General features: G+C 40.9%; 1 protein-coding gene across 3 annotated transcripts in view; it reads left to right on the forward strand.

The window, feature by feature from the left end:
* RAD18 (RAD18 E3 ubiquitin protein ligase) overlaps positions 1–18,232 on the forward strand; it is a 230,678-nt gene that overhangs the window by 120,841 nt on the left and 91,605 nt on the right. The window contains exon 12 of one of the 3 annotated variants that reach the window (XM_061618524.1): positions 9,431–9,848. The exons of the other annotated variants lie outside the window; for them this stretch is intronic. Within the exon in view, the coding sequence (XP_061474508.1) occupies positions 9,431–9,545 (115 nt within the window). The 3' untranslated portion in view covers positions 9,546–9,848. Of the gene's footprint in view, positions 1–9,430; positions 9,849–18,232 lie in introns of those variants that run through there. 3 annotated transcript variants of the gene reach the window in all.

Genomic DNA, 18,232 nt, shown 5'->3' on the forward strand with positions numbered 1-18,232 from the left:
ACAAGATCGGCCTCAAAAGACCTCTCTATCCCACCAGTCAAAACAGCTAGACTGGTGAGGACTAGAGAAAGGGCTTTTTCAATTGTGGCCCCCACCCTATGGAACTCCCTTCCAAATGATCTCCGCCAGGCCCCTTCTACAATGAGTTTCCGCCGGGCCATGAAGACCTGGCTCTTCAGTCAGGCCTTTGGGGTGGGTTAGATTTTATCATTATCGCTTTTAGATTTTAATGTTATTGTATTGGTGTGTCATTTTGTGTTATTTTGTTCATTTTGTATGTCGTCCAGAGTGGCTGGATGGCCAGCCAGATGGGCGACTAAGAAATCAATCAATCAATCAATCAATCAATCAATAATACTTCGGCTTTTAATTTGTAATGGCAGATCACAGGTACAAAACATTCAAATTCAAAGTAGCAAAGAACTTGTATAGGAAACATTTTGTTTGCAAGCAGTGGAATAGAAGAAAAAAGTGTGTATTGCTGTCAGTATTTGGTATCTAAATCAACTGACATCTAAAAAGAGCTATTCTGAGTCTGAAAGATAATGGCTCAGTAAGATACAGAACTGTGGCATTGATATAATCTTAATTCATTTGGGAAGATAGCTCTGGTGACAATTTGTTTGGTTGGTTTGGTTGTAACAATCCCTGAGTAATAGTTTAGTGAAATCCTGGATTCATACTGTGATTTGTGTTGTGGCCCCCACCGGGCATGAGTGGTCAGGTGGGGGCAAGACAGAGGATGAGGATGCAGACTGGGACGTTGCTGAGTCAGTGTCTGTAATCGCAAAGTTATGCTAGTGTTAGAGAGAAGCTGAGTTTCTAGAAAGAGTAGCTAGTTTCATGAGGTGCTCTGCATTGCAACTGAGAGCTCTAGTTTACAGAAACCATGATAGCAACTAGAAAATGTGATAGGAATTAGCAATTACCAAAGATCCAGAGCTTGGCTGATCAGACCGAGGTACAGGATGGAGCCTAATTGATAGTTCTGCCATCCTTGGAAGCTCAGGCTGGTGGTGGCCTGGGACAGGATATTCTCTGTGGTGATTCCTAAGTTGTGGAACTCTGTCCCCACCGAGGTGTGTCTGGCAACTTCATTGTACAGTTTTAGGCAAATGGTGAAGGTACACCTCTTTGCCCTGGTTTTTGACACCTGAGATGTGCATTTTTAGGACCCACCCTATTTCGCGATTGTAGGTTGTTTTTAATTGTTTTTATTGCTGTATTTTAAAATTTTTGTAAAACAACCCCGAGTTGTTTGGGTGAAGGGCGGGTGGTGATTGTGGTGGTAGTAGTAGTAGTAAATCACACCAATATTATAAAGTTTAAAAGCTTTATTAGAATACCCAATTGGTTCACACCTACGTGCTGTTGTGAGTTCACCACGGAAGCCTAACAAGCCTACGTCCCTAACACATACTCACTCGCACCTTGGCATGCTAACCTGACTGGCCAAGATCCAAAGCCAGTATTTAAGAGGAGACGCAAAGCAAGCTGAAATCATTACATTCTAACTAGGTTTATTAAGCTAGGGCAATTAAATCCAAGCCAGGGCTTTGTCTCAAATTGTTGCTTGCTTCAGACTTCGGGATCTTCTGAAGATCAGAAACATCAGAAGACAATAGAAATAAACTCTTAAATTATTTTACCTACGTTGAAGCCTTAATGAAAGTATCCTAGTCTTTAATTCTTTCATTTCATTTGCCTCTGAATTTACTGCTAAGAGGATTTTTTTGTTCTGTGCATCCATGTGTATATACACTGTACCTAGCAACTTAGAATAACGTTCCATGTGTTTGATGACGTGAACTACAAAAGTTTATGGGCTGTATCCAATGCTGCACCACTTATGCAGTGGGACTTTCACTTCCATTCCTTTTCCTGCGCACCCCAAAAATTTGCTTCAGGGAGTCCCCCTACTTTCTAGAACAGTTTTTGAGGGTGCATGAGAGGCTGAAGGGGAGAGGAGACGAGGGGGAAGTTCTGTTGTATAAGTGGAAATCTGTGTTGATTTTGCTTGGTTTACTAACACACCTCCTGCAGAAAAAGTCTCAAATTATAGCAAAAAAACAAGGGGGGGGGAGTGATGATATTATGGAACTTCACTTTTTACTTGTAAGACAGTTGGCTACAATGTTTGCTCGGTCTACTGTGACTTTAAAAAGAATTGTATTATATAGATTTAAAGAAAACTTTTCTAGTATTGGCTACTCTGCTTCTGAACTCAAATCCTTGTAAACATCTCTCAGATATTCCTATGTACAAAATTAGTTCTAACTGGTTTAGAATACAAAATGAAATAATTATTTTCTTATTGTATCTTTTGAAGTAACTTCTTTAAACCTTACTAGAAATAATATGCAATTTTTTTGGTTTATTTTATTTATTTATTATTTGATTTATATTTTATTTATTTTATTTAATTACATTTCTAGACCGCCCTATAGCAGAAAGCTCTCAGGGCGGTGTACAACAAATAAAATCACAATTAAAATATGAGCAAGTGTGGAAAAAAATATATATATAGTACAATTATAAAACATTAATAAAATTGCCATTGAGATTTAAATTAAGATCATATTAAGTTTAGAATGTTAAATTAAAATATTTAAAAATTTACAAAATTTAAAAAGCCTGGGCGAAAAGGTAAGTTTTTACCTGGCGCCGAAAAGATAACAGAGAAGGCGCCAGGCGTATCTCGTCTGGGAGGGCATTCCATAGTTCGGGGGCCACCACCGAGAAGGCCCTAGATCTAGTTGTTGATCTCCGGGCCTCTTTATGGGTTGGGACCCGGAGAAGGGCCTTCGACGTCGAGCGTAGTGAACGGGTAGGTACATAGCGAGAGAGGCGCTCCATCAGGTATTGCGGTCCGATGCCGTTTAGGGCTTTATAGGTAAGAACCAACACTTTGAATCTGGCCCGGAAACATATCGGTAGCCAGTGCAGCTGCGCCAGGACAGGTGTTATATGGTCAAATTTCTTTGTCCCAGTGAGAACTCTGGCCGCAGCATTTTGCACTAGCTGAAGTTTCCGAACCGTCTTCATAGGTAGCCCCACGTAGAGTGCATTACAGTAGTCCAATCTAGAGGTTACCATAGCATGGATAACTGAGGCAAGATGCTCCTTGCTCAGATAGGGTCGTAGTTGGGCTACCAGCCGGAGCTGGTAGAATGCATTCCGTGCCACCGAGGCTACCTGAGCCTCAAGTGACAGGAGCGGATCTAATAAGACCCCCAAACTACGTACCTGTTCCTTTAGGGGGAGTGTAACCCCATCTAGGACAGGTCGAACGTCAACCATCTGGGCAGAGGGTCCTCCCACCAACAGCATCTCAGTCTTGTTAGGATTGAGTTTCAGTTTATTAGCTCTCATCCAGCCCATTATCGCGGCCAGGCAGCGGTCTAGTACATCAACAGCCTCACCTGAGGAAGATGAAAAGGAGTAGTAGAGCTGCGTATCATCAGCATATTGCTGGAAACGCACTCCAAAACTCCTGATGACCTCACCCAGCGGCTTCATATAGATATTAAAAAGCATGGGGGACAGAACTGAACCCTGCGGGACCCCATATTGGAGCACCCAGGGACTCGAGTAATGTTCCCCCAGCATCACCTTCTGGAGACGATTCCCGAGATAGGAGCAGAGCCACCGCCAAGCAGTGCCTCCCACTCCTAAATCCGTAAGTCGCTCCAGAAGGATACCATGGTCGATGGTATCAAACGCCGCTGAGAGATCAAGGAGAACCAACAGAGTTACACTCCCTCTGTCTTTCTCCCGACAGAGGTCATCATACAGGGCGACCAAGGCCGTTTCTGTACCAAACCCCGGCCGAAAGCCCGATTGAAATGGGTCTAGATAATCAGTTTCATCCAAGAGAGCCTGGAGTTGGCGAGCGACCACACGCTCTAGAACCTTGCCCAGGAATGGGACATTTGCTACCGGTCTATAGTTGTCAAGATTTTCAGGGTCCAAGGAGGATTTTTTTTAGGAGCGGTCTCACCACCGCCTGTTTCAGGCAGGGTGGGACCACTCCCTCTCGTAAAGAGGCATTAATTACCTCCTTGGCCCAGCCGGCTGTTCCATTCCTGCTAGCTTTTATTAGCCATGAGGGGCAAGGATCCAGAGCAGAAGTGGTCGCCCGCACCTGTCCAAGCACCTTGTCCACATCCTCGAGCTGTACCAACTGAAACTCATCCAATAAAACAGGACAAGACTGTGCTCTGGACACCTGCCCTTCCTCCTAGCAGGAGCCCAGGGTGGCAAACAGAAACGCTAAAAACACTTTAAAACATCATAAAAACAGACCTTAAAATACATTAAAACAAATAGTTAAAAACATTTTTTTAAAAAGCCTTAGAAACATCTTTTAAAAAGGGGTTAAAAACATATTATTAAAAAAAAGTATTAAAAAGTAATTCTAACACAGATGCAGTCTGATATAGGTCTCAACTTAAAAGGCTTGTCGTTAGAGAATAAAGTCTTCAGAAGGCGCTGAAAATATAGCAGAGATGGCGCCTGCCTAATATTTAAGGGGAGGGAATTCCACAGGGTAGGTGCTGCCACACTAAAGGTTTGTTTCCTATATTGTGCAGAATGAACCTCCTGATAAGATGGTATCTGCAGGAGGCCCTCACCAGCAGAGCGTAGTGATCGACTGGGTATATAAGGGGTAAGACGGTCTTTCAGGTATCCTGGTCCCAAGCTGTATAGGGCTTTGTACACCAAAACTAGAACCTTGAACTTGGCCCGGTAGCAAAATACTTTTGCTTAATGAACAATCTGTGTTACAAAGATGTTTGAGGGAAAAGAGATATGAAATCTCTAACTTCATAGCAATTACTGCAACTTATTTTAACTGGCCATTTGAAAGAAAAAGTCTCCCTCGGGTGTAAACTTTAAAAATAGGATTAGAGAGTTCTGGGGCATTAGTCAAGTGAAGTCAGAACAGCTGTTTAATCCGGTTTTTACATATCCCAAATGAATTGCTGTCCTATCTTTAAAGTTGCTTTTAATCCCAAAGTGTGTTGAGTGGGCTGTATTTCCCTTTAGTTAAATTGACCTATGGCAGAAATAATCATCTTGACAGTGATATATACATGGGGATGGGGGTAAAACACTTGCCATGTTTGGCATTTTCAAAACCAAACTCTACTTAGATATAATAATTGTAATGTTTTAACTGGTCTGTAACATAATATTAGTAAATTTCACATTCAAGTAATATGCTGTTCTAGTATGAGAGTTTACAGCTCCGTATTAATAAATAGCATGTGGGACCTCTAATCCAAAGCTGTGGCATATCAGTTCATTATTTATTTTTTTAAAAAATGGCACTTAAGTATGACTGTGACATTTTGGAGATTTTTTGTTGTTTATTTTAAAATTAAAGGGAATAAAAAAAACCCAGGGTGGAATTCAATTGGTGCTCTTGTGCTATAGAAGGACTTGTGATCCAGCAGAGGTGTCTGCTAGCAGAAGAAGAGGGAAGGTGATTTGTGCTCACCTCCCCCTCTTGCCTACAGCCCCCAGCCTCACCAAAATCAGCTCCAAAAAGTTGGAGGACCCTTTAGAACAGGATGGAAAGTGGTGTGGCAGGCTACAGAGGGAAGGGGGATTCAGCAAAAAGCTCCTTCTCTCCTTTCTGTTAGCAGGTGCCTGTGCTGCATTGCAGACCCTTCTGCGAGTGCAAGGTCAGCAGTCGAATTCCACCCATTCATTAAAACACACACACCAGGTGTTGTATCTAAATAATAATGACCTGAAGAAAAGCAGTGGTAGTAGCACTTCACAAATAAATTGGCAAGAGTAGGTGTGGTGCTATTACATGTCAATTGTATAGCTATTCTCATGCTTCTGAATACAGAAAAGGTTGCACAACCTCTTTTGTGTACCAAATTATAATTTATTCAGCCATGGTGAGATAATACATTATAGTTTAGTGCATCTTAAAGATTCTCTCTTCCTTCTTTTTCTGTTACACAAGCTTTAGTGCAAGCAGAACACAGTCTCTGGATTACTTTTGCCTTTCTCATGCAAAATTGTAGTGTCAGGTATTTTATTTGCAAGGGCCAAAGATGCCTTTTGTATGTGGATGGTCCCCTTGGATCCAACCTCCAAATCCATTTTTTAAAAATTAATTTTTAGAAATCTGTTTGTGTATATCTAAGAGAAACATGATTTTTTGTCCATTGTCTAGTTAGGCAGAAGTGGTCTCATTAAGTAAAAGCATGGAGTTGTTGACAGCATTGAGCATGTTCATAGGGCATTTTAGTAGCAGATGTTTTGCAGTGTGAAATCTGCTTGCCTTGTCTCTCATAGGGATGCATTACAGATGGATGGATGTTTTGTGGGGTCAGAAAACGCAGTGACAAAAATCCAAATGCAGGGATGTATTTGAGAGGGCTGTCAGCTGCTTTAATCAGCAAACAAGCAACAGAGCCATCTCATTAGCAGCTGACATTAAAAGTGCATTTTGGGTCTTTATAGCTTTACTGGGTACAGTTATTTAGAGCTGGAGTATTATGTGTAAATCCCGAAACATCACGACTTTGAAAACAAAGGCAATTAAGAAAAGGAAAGAAACTCTTTTAGAGACCACTGTGGAAACAAGCTCTTGGGAATTTGTATTTTCATGTTTTGAAGCTAGGGGTTTGTATTTTGATGCTAAGGTTTTTTGTTGCACAGGTATGTCTTTATGTAACATCTTGGTCACATAAACCTGCAACTGGCATAGTTAGAAAATCAGTATTCCTTAGAAAATTACTTAAATCTGACATACTGTAAAACCCAAAAATGCAGAACTATAATAAAAAAAATAGAGGCGGAAGTGTAGGATGGAATTGAAAGCATCTAAGTTAACTGTAGTTATAGTCTCATTGATAAGAACTCCCTGATTTTCTGTGTGGTCATTCTTGTCAGAACATTTATCACTAGTTATTTGGGTGATAACAGTAGCTTACTCTTCACTTGCAAAAAAAAATTTAGAATCCCAAGGAAGCAAAGCTCTGTTGTGCTGGCAAATGGTTGTCTTGCAAAATAGTTCCTGGCTATTTGATTCTCTGTTGTTATAATAATAGCCATGGAATAGATGAAAAATGGCTCAGATATTAAAAGCTTGCATTCGCTGCTTGATAATGGGTATAATGGAGTTCACAGAGGCATAGTAAGGCATGTTAGTGATTTCTGTAGAGAAAATAATTTTCCTATTAAGTAATTTTGTGCTGATAGTTGATGCCTCATTTTAAGTTTTGTTTTGATAGAAGAAAGATGTGGACCAAAGAGATTCAGGTGAAAACATCTGGAGGTGAAATGGGATTTCATAAGAAAGAAAAGAGTAGGCAAATCTAGTTCCATGTTTGAGGAAGCCCTCGGCTGCCTCCCTCTTCTTCCCCCCACTCCATTGTTCCAGATTACTTAGAGCACATCAGTTGTCCAGAATTTCAAACAATCATACAAGCAAATGTTAGTCCTATGCCCTTTTCTGGCAAATGCCTCTTAGTTTTTTCAAAGTTAAGACATTATGTATTAAGCTAAGAACAACAGTACAAACTTTATTAGCTTCTCCATAAACATATGTGAAGACATTAAATTGTATAAATTCTTAAACTTTGTGGAAAGTTTTACCACAAAACTTTTCAGCAGGTGCCATAGAAACTGAACTTTCTGACTGCTGACCGACCAGTCTGATATGGAGCATGTTGTGGATCAAACTGCTGCAAGCACCTTGTCCACATCCTTAGACCTCATCAACTGAAAATGATTTCACAAGATCAGGGAAGATCTGTTATAATAGTATCTTTCAGCTGAACCACCCATGGGGGGAGGGGCATAGCTGTGGAGTGGGAAAATGGCTGTCTGAACTTGGAGCTCCTCTGTGAATTTCTGGAAAAGCTGCCTCAGGCACCTTCATGCAGCGAGAGACCCCCTAAAACTAGTAGCCCTAAGTAGGGAAATGCAGGGAGATTATGCTGGAAACAAAGATGGGGATCTCACAGACTTTTTTAAAGCCCAGGGAGAGTCAGGGAGGAAAGGTCCCTAACAGCACAATGGTGGAGATGGGAACCAATGTGGCTCCTGCCTCAACAGCTAACGAGCAACAACAAATGCAGCATGTGCTGCAAATTGAAGGTACCGTGTTGTTGGCAGAATTTAAGGGGCAACAGCAATTTTTGAAGCAAATAATAAAGGAAACATGGAAGGAGCTTATGCTCCCATTTGAGACTAAAATGGCAAAGATGCGAACAAAGCTAAATGGTATTACAGATAATAGCCTCTAATGCATCAGAACTGGGAATGTCGCATTCTGAAATGATTAAGGGGAAATGAGAAAATCAAAGGAGTTGAAGAACATTGAAAATAGGGGACATACCAACTGGTGCATCCAGGGGATCCAAGAAAAGGAAGAGGATGATCTCAGGGGGTTCGTATAACACGATTCAAAACCCTTCTGCCTGACTTGGAGCTCTATGCACATGACTTTGAAACAGCTCACTGTACATTAGCAGCAACATCAAAACAATTCCCTCCTGAGAGACATTGGAAAGAAGAAATATGACAGAAGCTATGTACATTGAGAAGTATAACATAAAGAACAACCAATCATGGTTTTGCTGGACTTAGCCCCAGAAACGGTGAGAATGGCAGAGAACTTTGCCCTTTTACACTCAAACTCCAAGAGGCTGGGGGTCAAATATAGTTGGGGCTTCCCCTTCAAATTGATTGTAAATGGGCAACTTCACATTCTCTGCTTGCATTGTTACGGAAATGATGGGGCTGTCAGTGCAAGAAGTGGAACTACCTGAAGGAGCACACAATTTAGAAGACCCCTTTGAGGAGAAATGCAAAGATGAGAACAGATCCTCCAAAGGAGGGTGGGAAACAGTCCACAACTCACAGAAGCAAATCCAGAAAAAGCAAAAAGAAGCTTTCCTCCCCCTCCAACCCCAGGCTGAGCCTTGTGCTCCATGACAATAAAAGGAAAGTGACAGACTATGGGTTAACTTCAAATTTTCAAATGTTGTTTTGCGTAATTCCTCTATAGAAGAAAGAGGCATCTCAGGACACCTAGTGTTGAAAGACATGTGGATTTGCCATATCCCCTTTTCTTGCAGTTGAAATGAATATTTACACAGATTTTTGGGAGTGATAGATTCCCCCCTGTAACTCAACAGAAAGGTCATATAGTTGTAGGCGATGAAGGGATGTGACTGTCTTGGACAGTTTAACTTACATCACATTACATCACAGGTCTAGGTTCTGATCTGCTTGGTTTGTTTTCTGCTACAGAGCTCTCTGGTATAAAGCCTAACTACTGTATTTAACAGATGCTACAGTGTGGCATAGTATATCCCTCACTGTTGTTGGTTACAGTTGAAACTAACCATAATAATGTTGGTTATATTTCTTTTTATGTTCACATTTTTATTCCCAGGAGTTCACGGGACTGCCTGGAGGGTGGGCCAGCACGCCAGACTGAAATGCAAGTGGTCGTCTGCTCTATGTGTTCTTTTTCAACATGTTCTTCTTCTTCTGGAATGGGGACTTGAAGATAGTGACTTTCAACATGAGGGGAATGGGAGATGCAGTGAAATGAAAATGGGCTATTGATTATTTAAGAGGCATGAAGCCTACAGTGGTTTGCCTACCGGAGATTCATAAAGTAACTCGAGGCTTGACATTGCTTAAAAATCCATTGTCTGGGGACAGCTGGTGGCATCTGGGCTTCTGAGGTCAGAGGAGTGGTGCTGGTGCTGCAAAGGAGATTAGATTATAAAAAAAACAAAGACTCTGAAGGACAGGTGGGGCAGATATTATTTATTTATTTATTATTTATTAGTTCAACTTTTATACCGCCCATAGCAAAGCTCTCTGGGCGGTGTACATAAAAATAAAAACACTGCACATACAATTTAAAATCAAGTGGTCATCAGATTACAAAAGATATAACTGTCTGTTAAAAACATTGAATACATAAAACTAAAATATGAAATATTAAAATATTAAAATGCCTGGGCAAAGAGGAAGGTTTTCACCTGGCGCTGGAAAGATAGTAACGTAGGCGCCAGGCGAACCTCGTCAGGAAGGGTGTTCCATAGTTCGGGGGCCACCACCGAGAAGGCCCTCTTTCTTGTAGTCGCCTTCCAGGCATCTCTCTGAGAAGGCACCCGGAGGAGGGCCTTCGATGTTGAGCGTAGTGCACGGGTAGGTTCATATCGGGAGAGACGTTTCATCAAGTATTGCGGGCCCGTGCCGTGTAAGGCTTTATAGGTTAAAACCAGCACTTTGAATCGGGCCCGGAAACATATGGGCAGCCAGTGCAGGCGGGCCAGAATCGGTGTTATATGTTCCGACTGCTTGGTCCCAGTTATTAATCTGGCCGCTGCATTCTGCACGAGCTGCAGTTTACGAACCATCTTCAAGGGCAGCCCCATGTATAGTGCATTGCAGTAGTCCAATTTCGAGGTTACCAGAGCATGAACAACTGAAGTAAGATGTTCCCTGTCCAGATATCGGTATAGCTGGGCCACCAGCCTAAGTTGGTAAAAAGCACTCCATGCCACCGAGGCTACCTGTGCCTCAAGTGACAAGGACGGGTCCAGAAGGACTCCCAAGCTGCGCACCTGCTCCTTCAGGGGGAGTGTAACCTCATCCAGAACAGGTCGAACATCCATCATCTGATCAGGGGATCCATTTACTAACAGCATCTCAGTCTTATCTGGATTGAGCTTCAATTTGTTCGCTCTCATCCAGTCCATTATCGCGGCCAAGCATCGGTTTAGCACCTTGACGGCCTCACCTGAGGAAGATGAAAAGGAGAAGTAGAACTGCGTATCATCAGCGTATTGATGAAAACACACTCCAAAACTCCGGATGACGGCACCCAGCGGCTTCATATAGATGTTGAAGAGCATGGGGGACAGAACTGATCCCTGCGGAATTCCATATTGGAGCGCCCAGGGCCTCGAGTAGTGCTCCCCAAGCACTACTTTCTGGAGACGACCTGCAAGATAGGAGCGGAACCACTACCAAGCAGTACCTCCAACTCCCAAATCCGCAAGCCTCTCCAGAAGGATACCATGGTCGATGGTATCAAAAGCCGCTGAGAGATCAAGGAGAATCAACAGGGTTACACTCCCTCTGTCTTTCTCCCGACAAATGTCATCGTACAGGGCGACCAAGGCCGTCTCAGTGCCAAAACCGGGCCTGAAACCCGATTGAAATGGATCCAGATAATTGGTCTCATCCAAGAGAGCCTGGAGCTGGGATGCTAAAAAGATTGTTGAATGGCAAACAGTCTCTTTTGGGGGCAGTATATGCACCCAACACAAAGCAACTCTCCTTTAAAAACTTAATGTATCCGTGTTGTGCTTTCACAAAAGGGGAATTGATCATTGGTGGGGACTTAAATTGGAACATTCAGGGGGTAGCTATGGAAGGTTTACATATAAATGAAAGAAATACGGCCTAGGAGCATCTAGAGTAGAAAACCAAGTGTATAGTCTGAACTTTTATGCTCTACTTAAAAAATTAGGATCGAAAGACCTCTGGGGAGACATGCATCCAAATGATTTCAGCTTTATTTACAATTCCCCCAGACATAAGCAGTCTAGGATAGATTAAATTCTATCAACACCTGAGGTCACGAGGACAGCATCCTCCTCAGACAAAGGAAATATAAAAACAGATCTTGCCCCAGTGTGGTCAAGCTTTCAGATGTCAGATTGCATAGAATCCACTCCAGTATGTTGCTTCAATTCATTATTGGTCTGTAGCCAAATTGCAAAAGACAAAATCCAAGAAATGCTAACAAAGTATGTTAAGGAAAACTCAACAGAAGGGGTTTCAAGTACATTATTGTGGGAGGCACAATAAAGCAGTGATCCGGGGCATTTCTCTTAAAGAATACAGCAGGATAAAGAAAACTACAACACATTTGACCAACCAGAAGGCACAAGAAATTACACAGTTGCTCCAAATATATAAAGCAATAGGCTCTAAGTGAGTCTGTCTTGAGACAGAACAAAAGAGAAGGGAGCTAGACCTCATAGAAATAGATTAAAACCATGGGTGGGCTGATGTATCTAATTCTAAAGCAAAAGTATTATGAGTTTGGAGAGAAGGGCTTAAAGCTATTAATAAATAGATTGGGGGGGGAAGGAAGGAAAGTGCCAAGATACTCTTTGATGTACTCAAATATGCTAACACATTGAGCCCAACTCCCCAAATTAGTATAGAGTTTAAGTATTACACCTCATTGTATTCTTCTTCCAACCTCAGCAATTCTCAGATATGACTATATTTGATAGCAGTAAAACTCCCAAAGCGGGAAGTGCAGAATTTTTAAACCAATCAAGTACAGAGGGAGAAATTACAGATGCAATTAAAAGTTTGGAAGCAAACAAATCTCCAGGGTCTGATGGATTCACAGGCACCTTCTATAAACATTACAGAGAAACTCTGGTCCCATTACTGCACAGGCTGTTTAATGACATACAAGATGGCGTCCCCCTACCCAAAACCTGAAGTCAATCCTGGATAGTGGTCCTCTCAAAACTTTGAGACCCAGCAGAAGTGGAAAGCTATAGAGTCTTGTTATTGAACCAGGATTATAAGCTTTTTACCCTAATCTTGGTGAACAGGTTGAAATTGCATATAGGAAATTATATTCACCCAGGGGGCTTGAGAGTGTTGAAGCCTGGAGATGAGGAGCTGTATCATTCAGAAACCTTCCCCGCTGGATGGATGCAGGAAGGGGAATGATGTCACAGGAAGGATCTGTCAGACCACTGAGTGAGACAACTTGCTTCTTGCCTTTCCTAACAGTTAACGCTTTGTTTTTCACACACTAAAGCAGAGGCTTTGCATTGCCGTTGGGGACAGAAATACCACCAGTGCCCAAGAAGAAGCACCATGGGCAGGGTCCAAAAGAGCTGCATCACCATAATAACCTCCACCACCGTGGGTATGTGCCGACTGTCACCATTTTGCAGGAGAAATTCAAGTGCATATTGGAACTTTAGCACATGTCAGAACGGGAAAAGCAAGCAGAGGTATTAAGAAACAGTTTGATTTGTACTGTATGCTAGCTGAGAGGCCAAGATGTTTTCCTTTGAAATGGAAGCATCTGATCACCTTAGGAAAGGATAAACTCTTCTTGCACAACTTTGCTGTAACAAATACCTGTTGCCCTTCTGCCTCTTGGGAGCTGCCGCCCCTGCTAACACCACCTCCTCTTTCTTGGCGGTGCCGATAAGTTAATGTTATTTGTTATTTAATTTTATTTGTTATTATAATGTTATTTGCTATTTAATTTAATTTTTGTAAATTGTATTGCTTTTATTTATTTTTATTGTATTTTTATATTGTATTTTTATACTTGTGTTTATTTTTCTTTGTAAGCTGCATTGAGGGCCTTTGGCTGAAAGGCGGGGTATAAATAAAATTTAATAATAATAATAAGAAGAAGCTGAGAGCAATGATGTCAGGAGTCTAGACCAAGAGGCTAGACTCCTAGCAAGGGCACCCAAGGCGGAATGGTCAAAGCTGAGACACCAGACTAAGATGCATCCAAACTCAGAGGAAGGCAATGGTAAACCACCTCTGAATACCTCTTACCACGAAAACCCTATGAACAGAGTATCCAAAATGCAACATGAGAGGAACATGAGCATGCAGGAAAATGAGACCCCCAGGTCAGAAGGCACTCACCGAGCTACTGGGGAAGGACAAAGAACAAGTACGAGTAGCGCTGTGACTAATGATGCAGCTGGGTCAAAGCCGAAAGGAAGCCCAGAGGCTGATGCGCACAGATGCTAAAGGAGAGTCCGGAGTTGTACGACGCACACAATAGGAACATGGAATGTGAGAAGCATGAACCAGGGAAAGTTAGAAGTTGTCAAGCAAGAAATGGAACGCATCAACATTATAATACCTGGCGTGAGTGAATTAAAATGGACAGGAATGGGACGGGAATTTTCAGTTAGGCAACTACAAAATATTTTATGCAGGAAATGAGAAATCAAGAAGAAACGGGGTTGCTTTAATAGTGAGAAGTGATGTAGCAAAAGCAATTAGGAGATACAACGCAAGGTCTGAGTGAGTGATATCAGTGAGATTAAATGGGAAACCTATCAACATAACCATCATCTAAGTACGCTCCAACAGAAAACGCAGAAGAAGAAGAGTTGGAGAGATTTTACGCAGAAGTACAGGGAGAAATTGATCACACACCAAAACAAGATGTCATGATAATCATGGGGGACTGGAATGCAAAAGTAGGGAACATAGAAGAACTAGGAAATGTGGGGAAATGGGGCTTAGGAGACAGAAATGAAGCAGGAGAAAGACTTAATTGAATTCTGTGAAGCTAATGATTTGTTTCTTGCAAACACATTTTTTGAACAACCGAAAAGACGACTGTAAACATGGACATCAGCAGATGGTCAATAGAGGAATCAAATATAGGAACAACAAAGCAATCATAATGCCAAAATACAATTTAAATAACATCCCAGAAGAATATAAAGATCAAATAAGGAACAGATTTGAGGATTTAAACTTAGTTGACAGAGAACCAGAAGAACTATGGAGTGAAGTCAGAGAGATTATCAGGGAAGAATGCAAAAGGACAATACCTCTAGTTAAAAAGAAAGACCTCAATGGATGACTAAAGAAACTCTTAAAATGGTTAAAGAGAGAAGGAAAAGCAAAATCAGACAGAAACACGGTCAGAACCCTAAATGCAACAATACAGCAACTAGTAGGGACAAAGAGAACTATTACAATAGTTATTGTGTAGAAATAGAAGAGGGCAACAAAAAGGGAAGAACAAGAGCCCTATTCCAAAAGATTAGAGAAATGAAAGGGAAATTTAAACCACGAGCAGGGATGTTGAATAATCAACAGGGAGACACACTGACTGACCCAGATGAAATAAAAGGAAGATGGAAGCAATACACTGAAGAACTCGATAAAAGAGATACAAGGATGACAGATTCATTCATGGAGGAACCATATGATGAAGAACCAGAAATTTAAGAATGCGAGGTAAAAGCTGCTCTTAAAATACTTGGAAGAAACAAATCACCAGGAACAGATGACATACCAATAGAGTTGCTACAAGCTACTGAGACTGAATCTGTCCAAATTTTGACAAAAATCTGTCAAGAAATATTGAAAACTAAACAATGGCCCACAGACTGGAAGTGTTCAATATATATCCCAATTCCAAAGAAAGGGGATCCCAGGGAATGCAGTTATTATGGAAGTATTACCTTAATATCCCATGCAAGTAAAGTAATGCTCAAGATTGTACAACAAAGGCTCTTACCATATTTGGAGCGAGAAATGCCAGATGTCCAAGCTGGATTTAGAAAGGGAAGAGGTACCAGAGATCATATCACAAACATACACTGGATAATGGAATGGACCCAGGAATTTCAGAAGAAAATCACCCTGTGCTTTATAGATTACAACAACGCGTTTGACTGTGTAGATCATGGAAAACTATGGAATGCTTTAAAAGAAATGGGGGTGCCACAGCATCTGATTGTCCTGATGCACAACCTATACTCTGGACAAGAGGCTACTGTAAGGATAGAATATGGAGAAACCAATTGGTTCCACATTGGAAAGGGTGTGAGACAGGGGTGTATTTTATAACCCTATTTGTTTAATCTGCACGCAGAACATATCATATGGAAAGCGGGATTGGACCAAGATGAAGGAGGTGTGAAAATTGGAGGGAGAAATATCAATAATTTAAGATACGCAGATGATACCATACTACGAGCAGAAACCAATAATGATTTGAAACAAATACTGATGAAAGTTCAAGAGGAAAGCACAAAAGCAGGACTACAACTGAATGTCAGAATGACTGAAGTAATGACAACAGAAGATTTATGTAACTTTACAGTTGACAATGAGGACATTGAACTTGTCAAGGATTATCAATACCTCGGCACAGTCATTAACCAAAGTGGAGACAATAGTCAAGAAATCAGAAGAAGTCTAGGGCTGGGGAGGGCAGCTATGAGAGAACTAGAAAAGGTCCTCCAGTGCAAAGATGTATCACTGAACACCAGAGTCAGGATCATTCAGACCATGGTATTCCCGATCTCTATGTATGGATGTGAAAGTTGGACAGTGAAAAAAGCGGATAAGAGAAAAATCAACTCATTTCAAATGTGGTGTTGGAGGAGAGCTTTGCTCATACTATGGACTGCAAAAAAGACAAATAATTGAGTGTTAGAACAAATTAAACCAGAACTGTCACTAGAAGCTAAAATGATGAAACTGAGGTTATCATACTTTGGACACATCATGAGAAGACATGATTCACTAGAAAAGACAATAATGCTGGGAAAAACAGAAGGGGGTAGAAAAAGAGGAAGGCCAAACAAGAGATGGATTGATTCCATAAAGGAAGCCGCAGACCTGAACTTACAAGATCTGAGCAGGGTGGTTCATGACAGATGCTGTTGGAGGTCGCTGATTCATAGGGTCGCCATAAGTCGTAATCGACTTGAAGGCACATAACAACAACAACAAAAGGGCAAAGGGGGACCAAGAGAAGTGGCTTCATTTTGCTCGTTTTTGCTTAGACAAACTGCCCTACTAATGTGAATGTTAAGTGTTTACCTTTTGCCAGAAAGTGGCCTTATTGATCAGATCCCTATAAGATTTAATAAAAAAAATCCTAGGCTGCCAAGTCACAAGAAACTTGAAATCAACTGAACCTAATATCCACCAAGTTTTTCGTTTAGAACCTGGAAGCCACTATTAAAAACTTCAATTCCTGTAGAAACCTCGCCCCACTCCTTTAGTTCTTTATTGGCCCAACATCACACTAGAAATGGGGAGTGGTACCTTGCATTGTTTGCTTGTTACAATGCAGTTCTTTTACCAACAAGGCTTGAACTTAAGAAATCCAAAATGAAGAAGAACAAGAAGAACAAGAACAAGAAGAAGAACTTTAGGATTGATAAAAATGAAAGTCTTAAAATATTTTGGAATAAAGATTTATCATGAAGATTGAGTTCTAAAACCATTTGTATGCATATATTTAGATTTTGACCACACTTATTCTAAATTGCTGTTTTTTGGTTTTTTGATTCCCAGAAAATGTGTTTAAAATAGGATTAGAGCCAATGTTTGTGAAGTATCTTGGAGGTCACTGATTCATAGGGTTGCCATAAGTCATAATCGACTTGAAGGCACATAACAACAACAACAACAGAATAGGCAGGGTTTGTTCCCCAACAACAGATAACCGATCCAATTTGCAAGCTACTTAATATGATTAAGCATTCTAATACTAAACATAGACCACTGGCATGAATAGCATTAGACATATATAAAGCATTGGATTGTGTGGAAGGAACGTTTTTAAAAGAAGTCACCAAAACAATGCAATTTGGCCCCGAATTTGAAATAATAATTGACCACATTTACCAAGTGCACAAATTCGAATAAATGGTAGAAATTGTGAAACAATATATCTGGCTCAGGGAACAAAAGAAGGATGCCCTCTTTCCTCATTGTTGTTCAATTTAGCACCTGAGCACTTAGCAAGATTTCTGAGAGGCAACTCATTAATTGAAGGGATCAAAGTAAGAGACACAAGGTGTTTATTGAGACTTCATGTAGATTATATGATTTTGACAATTGAGAACCCATTGTAGGCTGTTCCCATCCTTTTACAGGTATTTGAGGGTTTCAGACAGGTGGCAGGATTGAGTATTAATATTAATAGATCTGAGTTCATGGGAATAAGCGTCACCCCAGATGTTCAGCTGCTACAAATACTTATTTGCCATTGGAAATTAAAATACCTGGGAGTTAATATCCCTAAAAAATTGAATAAACTATATCTACCCAATTACAGGCCAGTGTGGGCAGCATGCAATGCGGATGTTAATAGAGGGGGGGAAAACTGGTGCTGATGCTAATGGATAGAATAGCAATAGTTAAAATGATGATCCTGCCCAAGATAGCATATTTCTTTCAAACACTTCCAATTTGTATCCCTGAAAATCAATTGAAAAACTGGCAAAGTAAACTGGAAAGGGTTATTTCTGAGACTAAAAGACCAAGATTAGTTAAAAAGTTACTTTAAAAATTAGGAAAGGATAGGGGGCGGGGAATACCTACTTTTACTTTATACTATGAAGCACACCAAGTGTGGCATTTGGCCTACCTAATAATGGAAGACAAAAACATGCAATGGGTC

The sequence above is a fragment of the Rhineura floridana genome, chromosome 3, assembly GCF_030035675.1.
Source record: "Rhineura floridana isolate rRhiFlo1 chromosome 3, rRhiFlo1.hap2, whole genome shotgun sequence".
Taxonomy (NCBI): domain Eukaryota; kingdom Metazoa; phylum Chordata; class Lepidosauria; order Squamata; family Rhineuridae; genus Rhineura; species Rhineura floridana.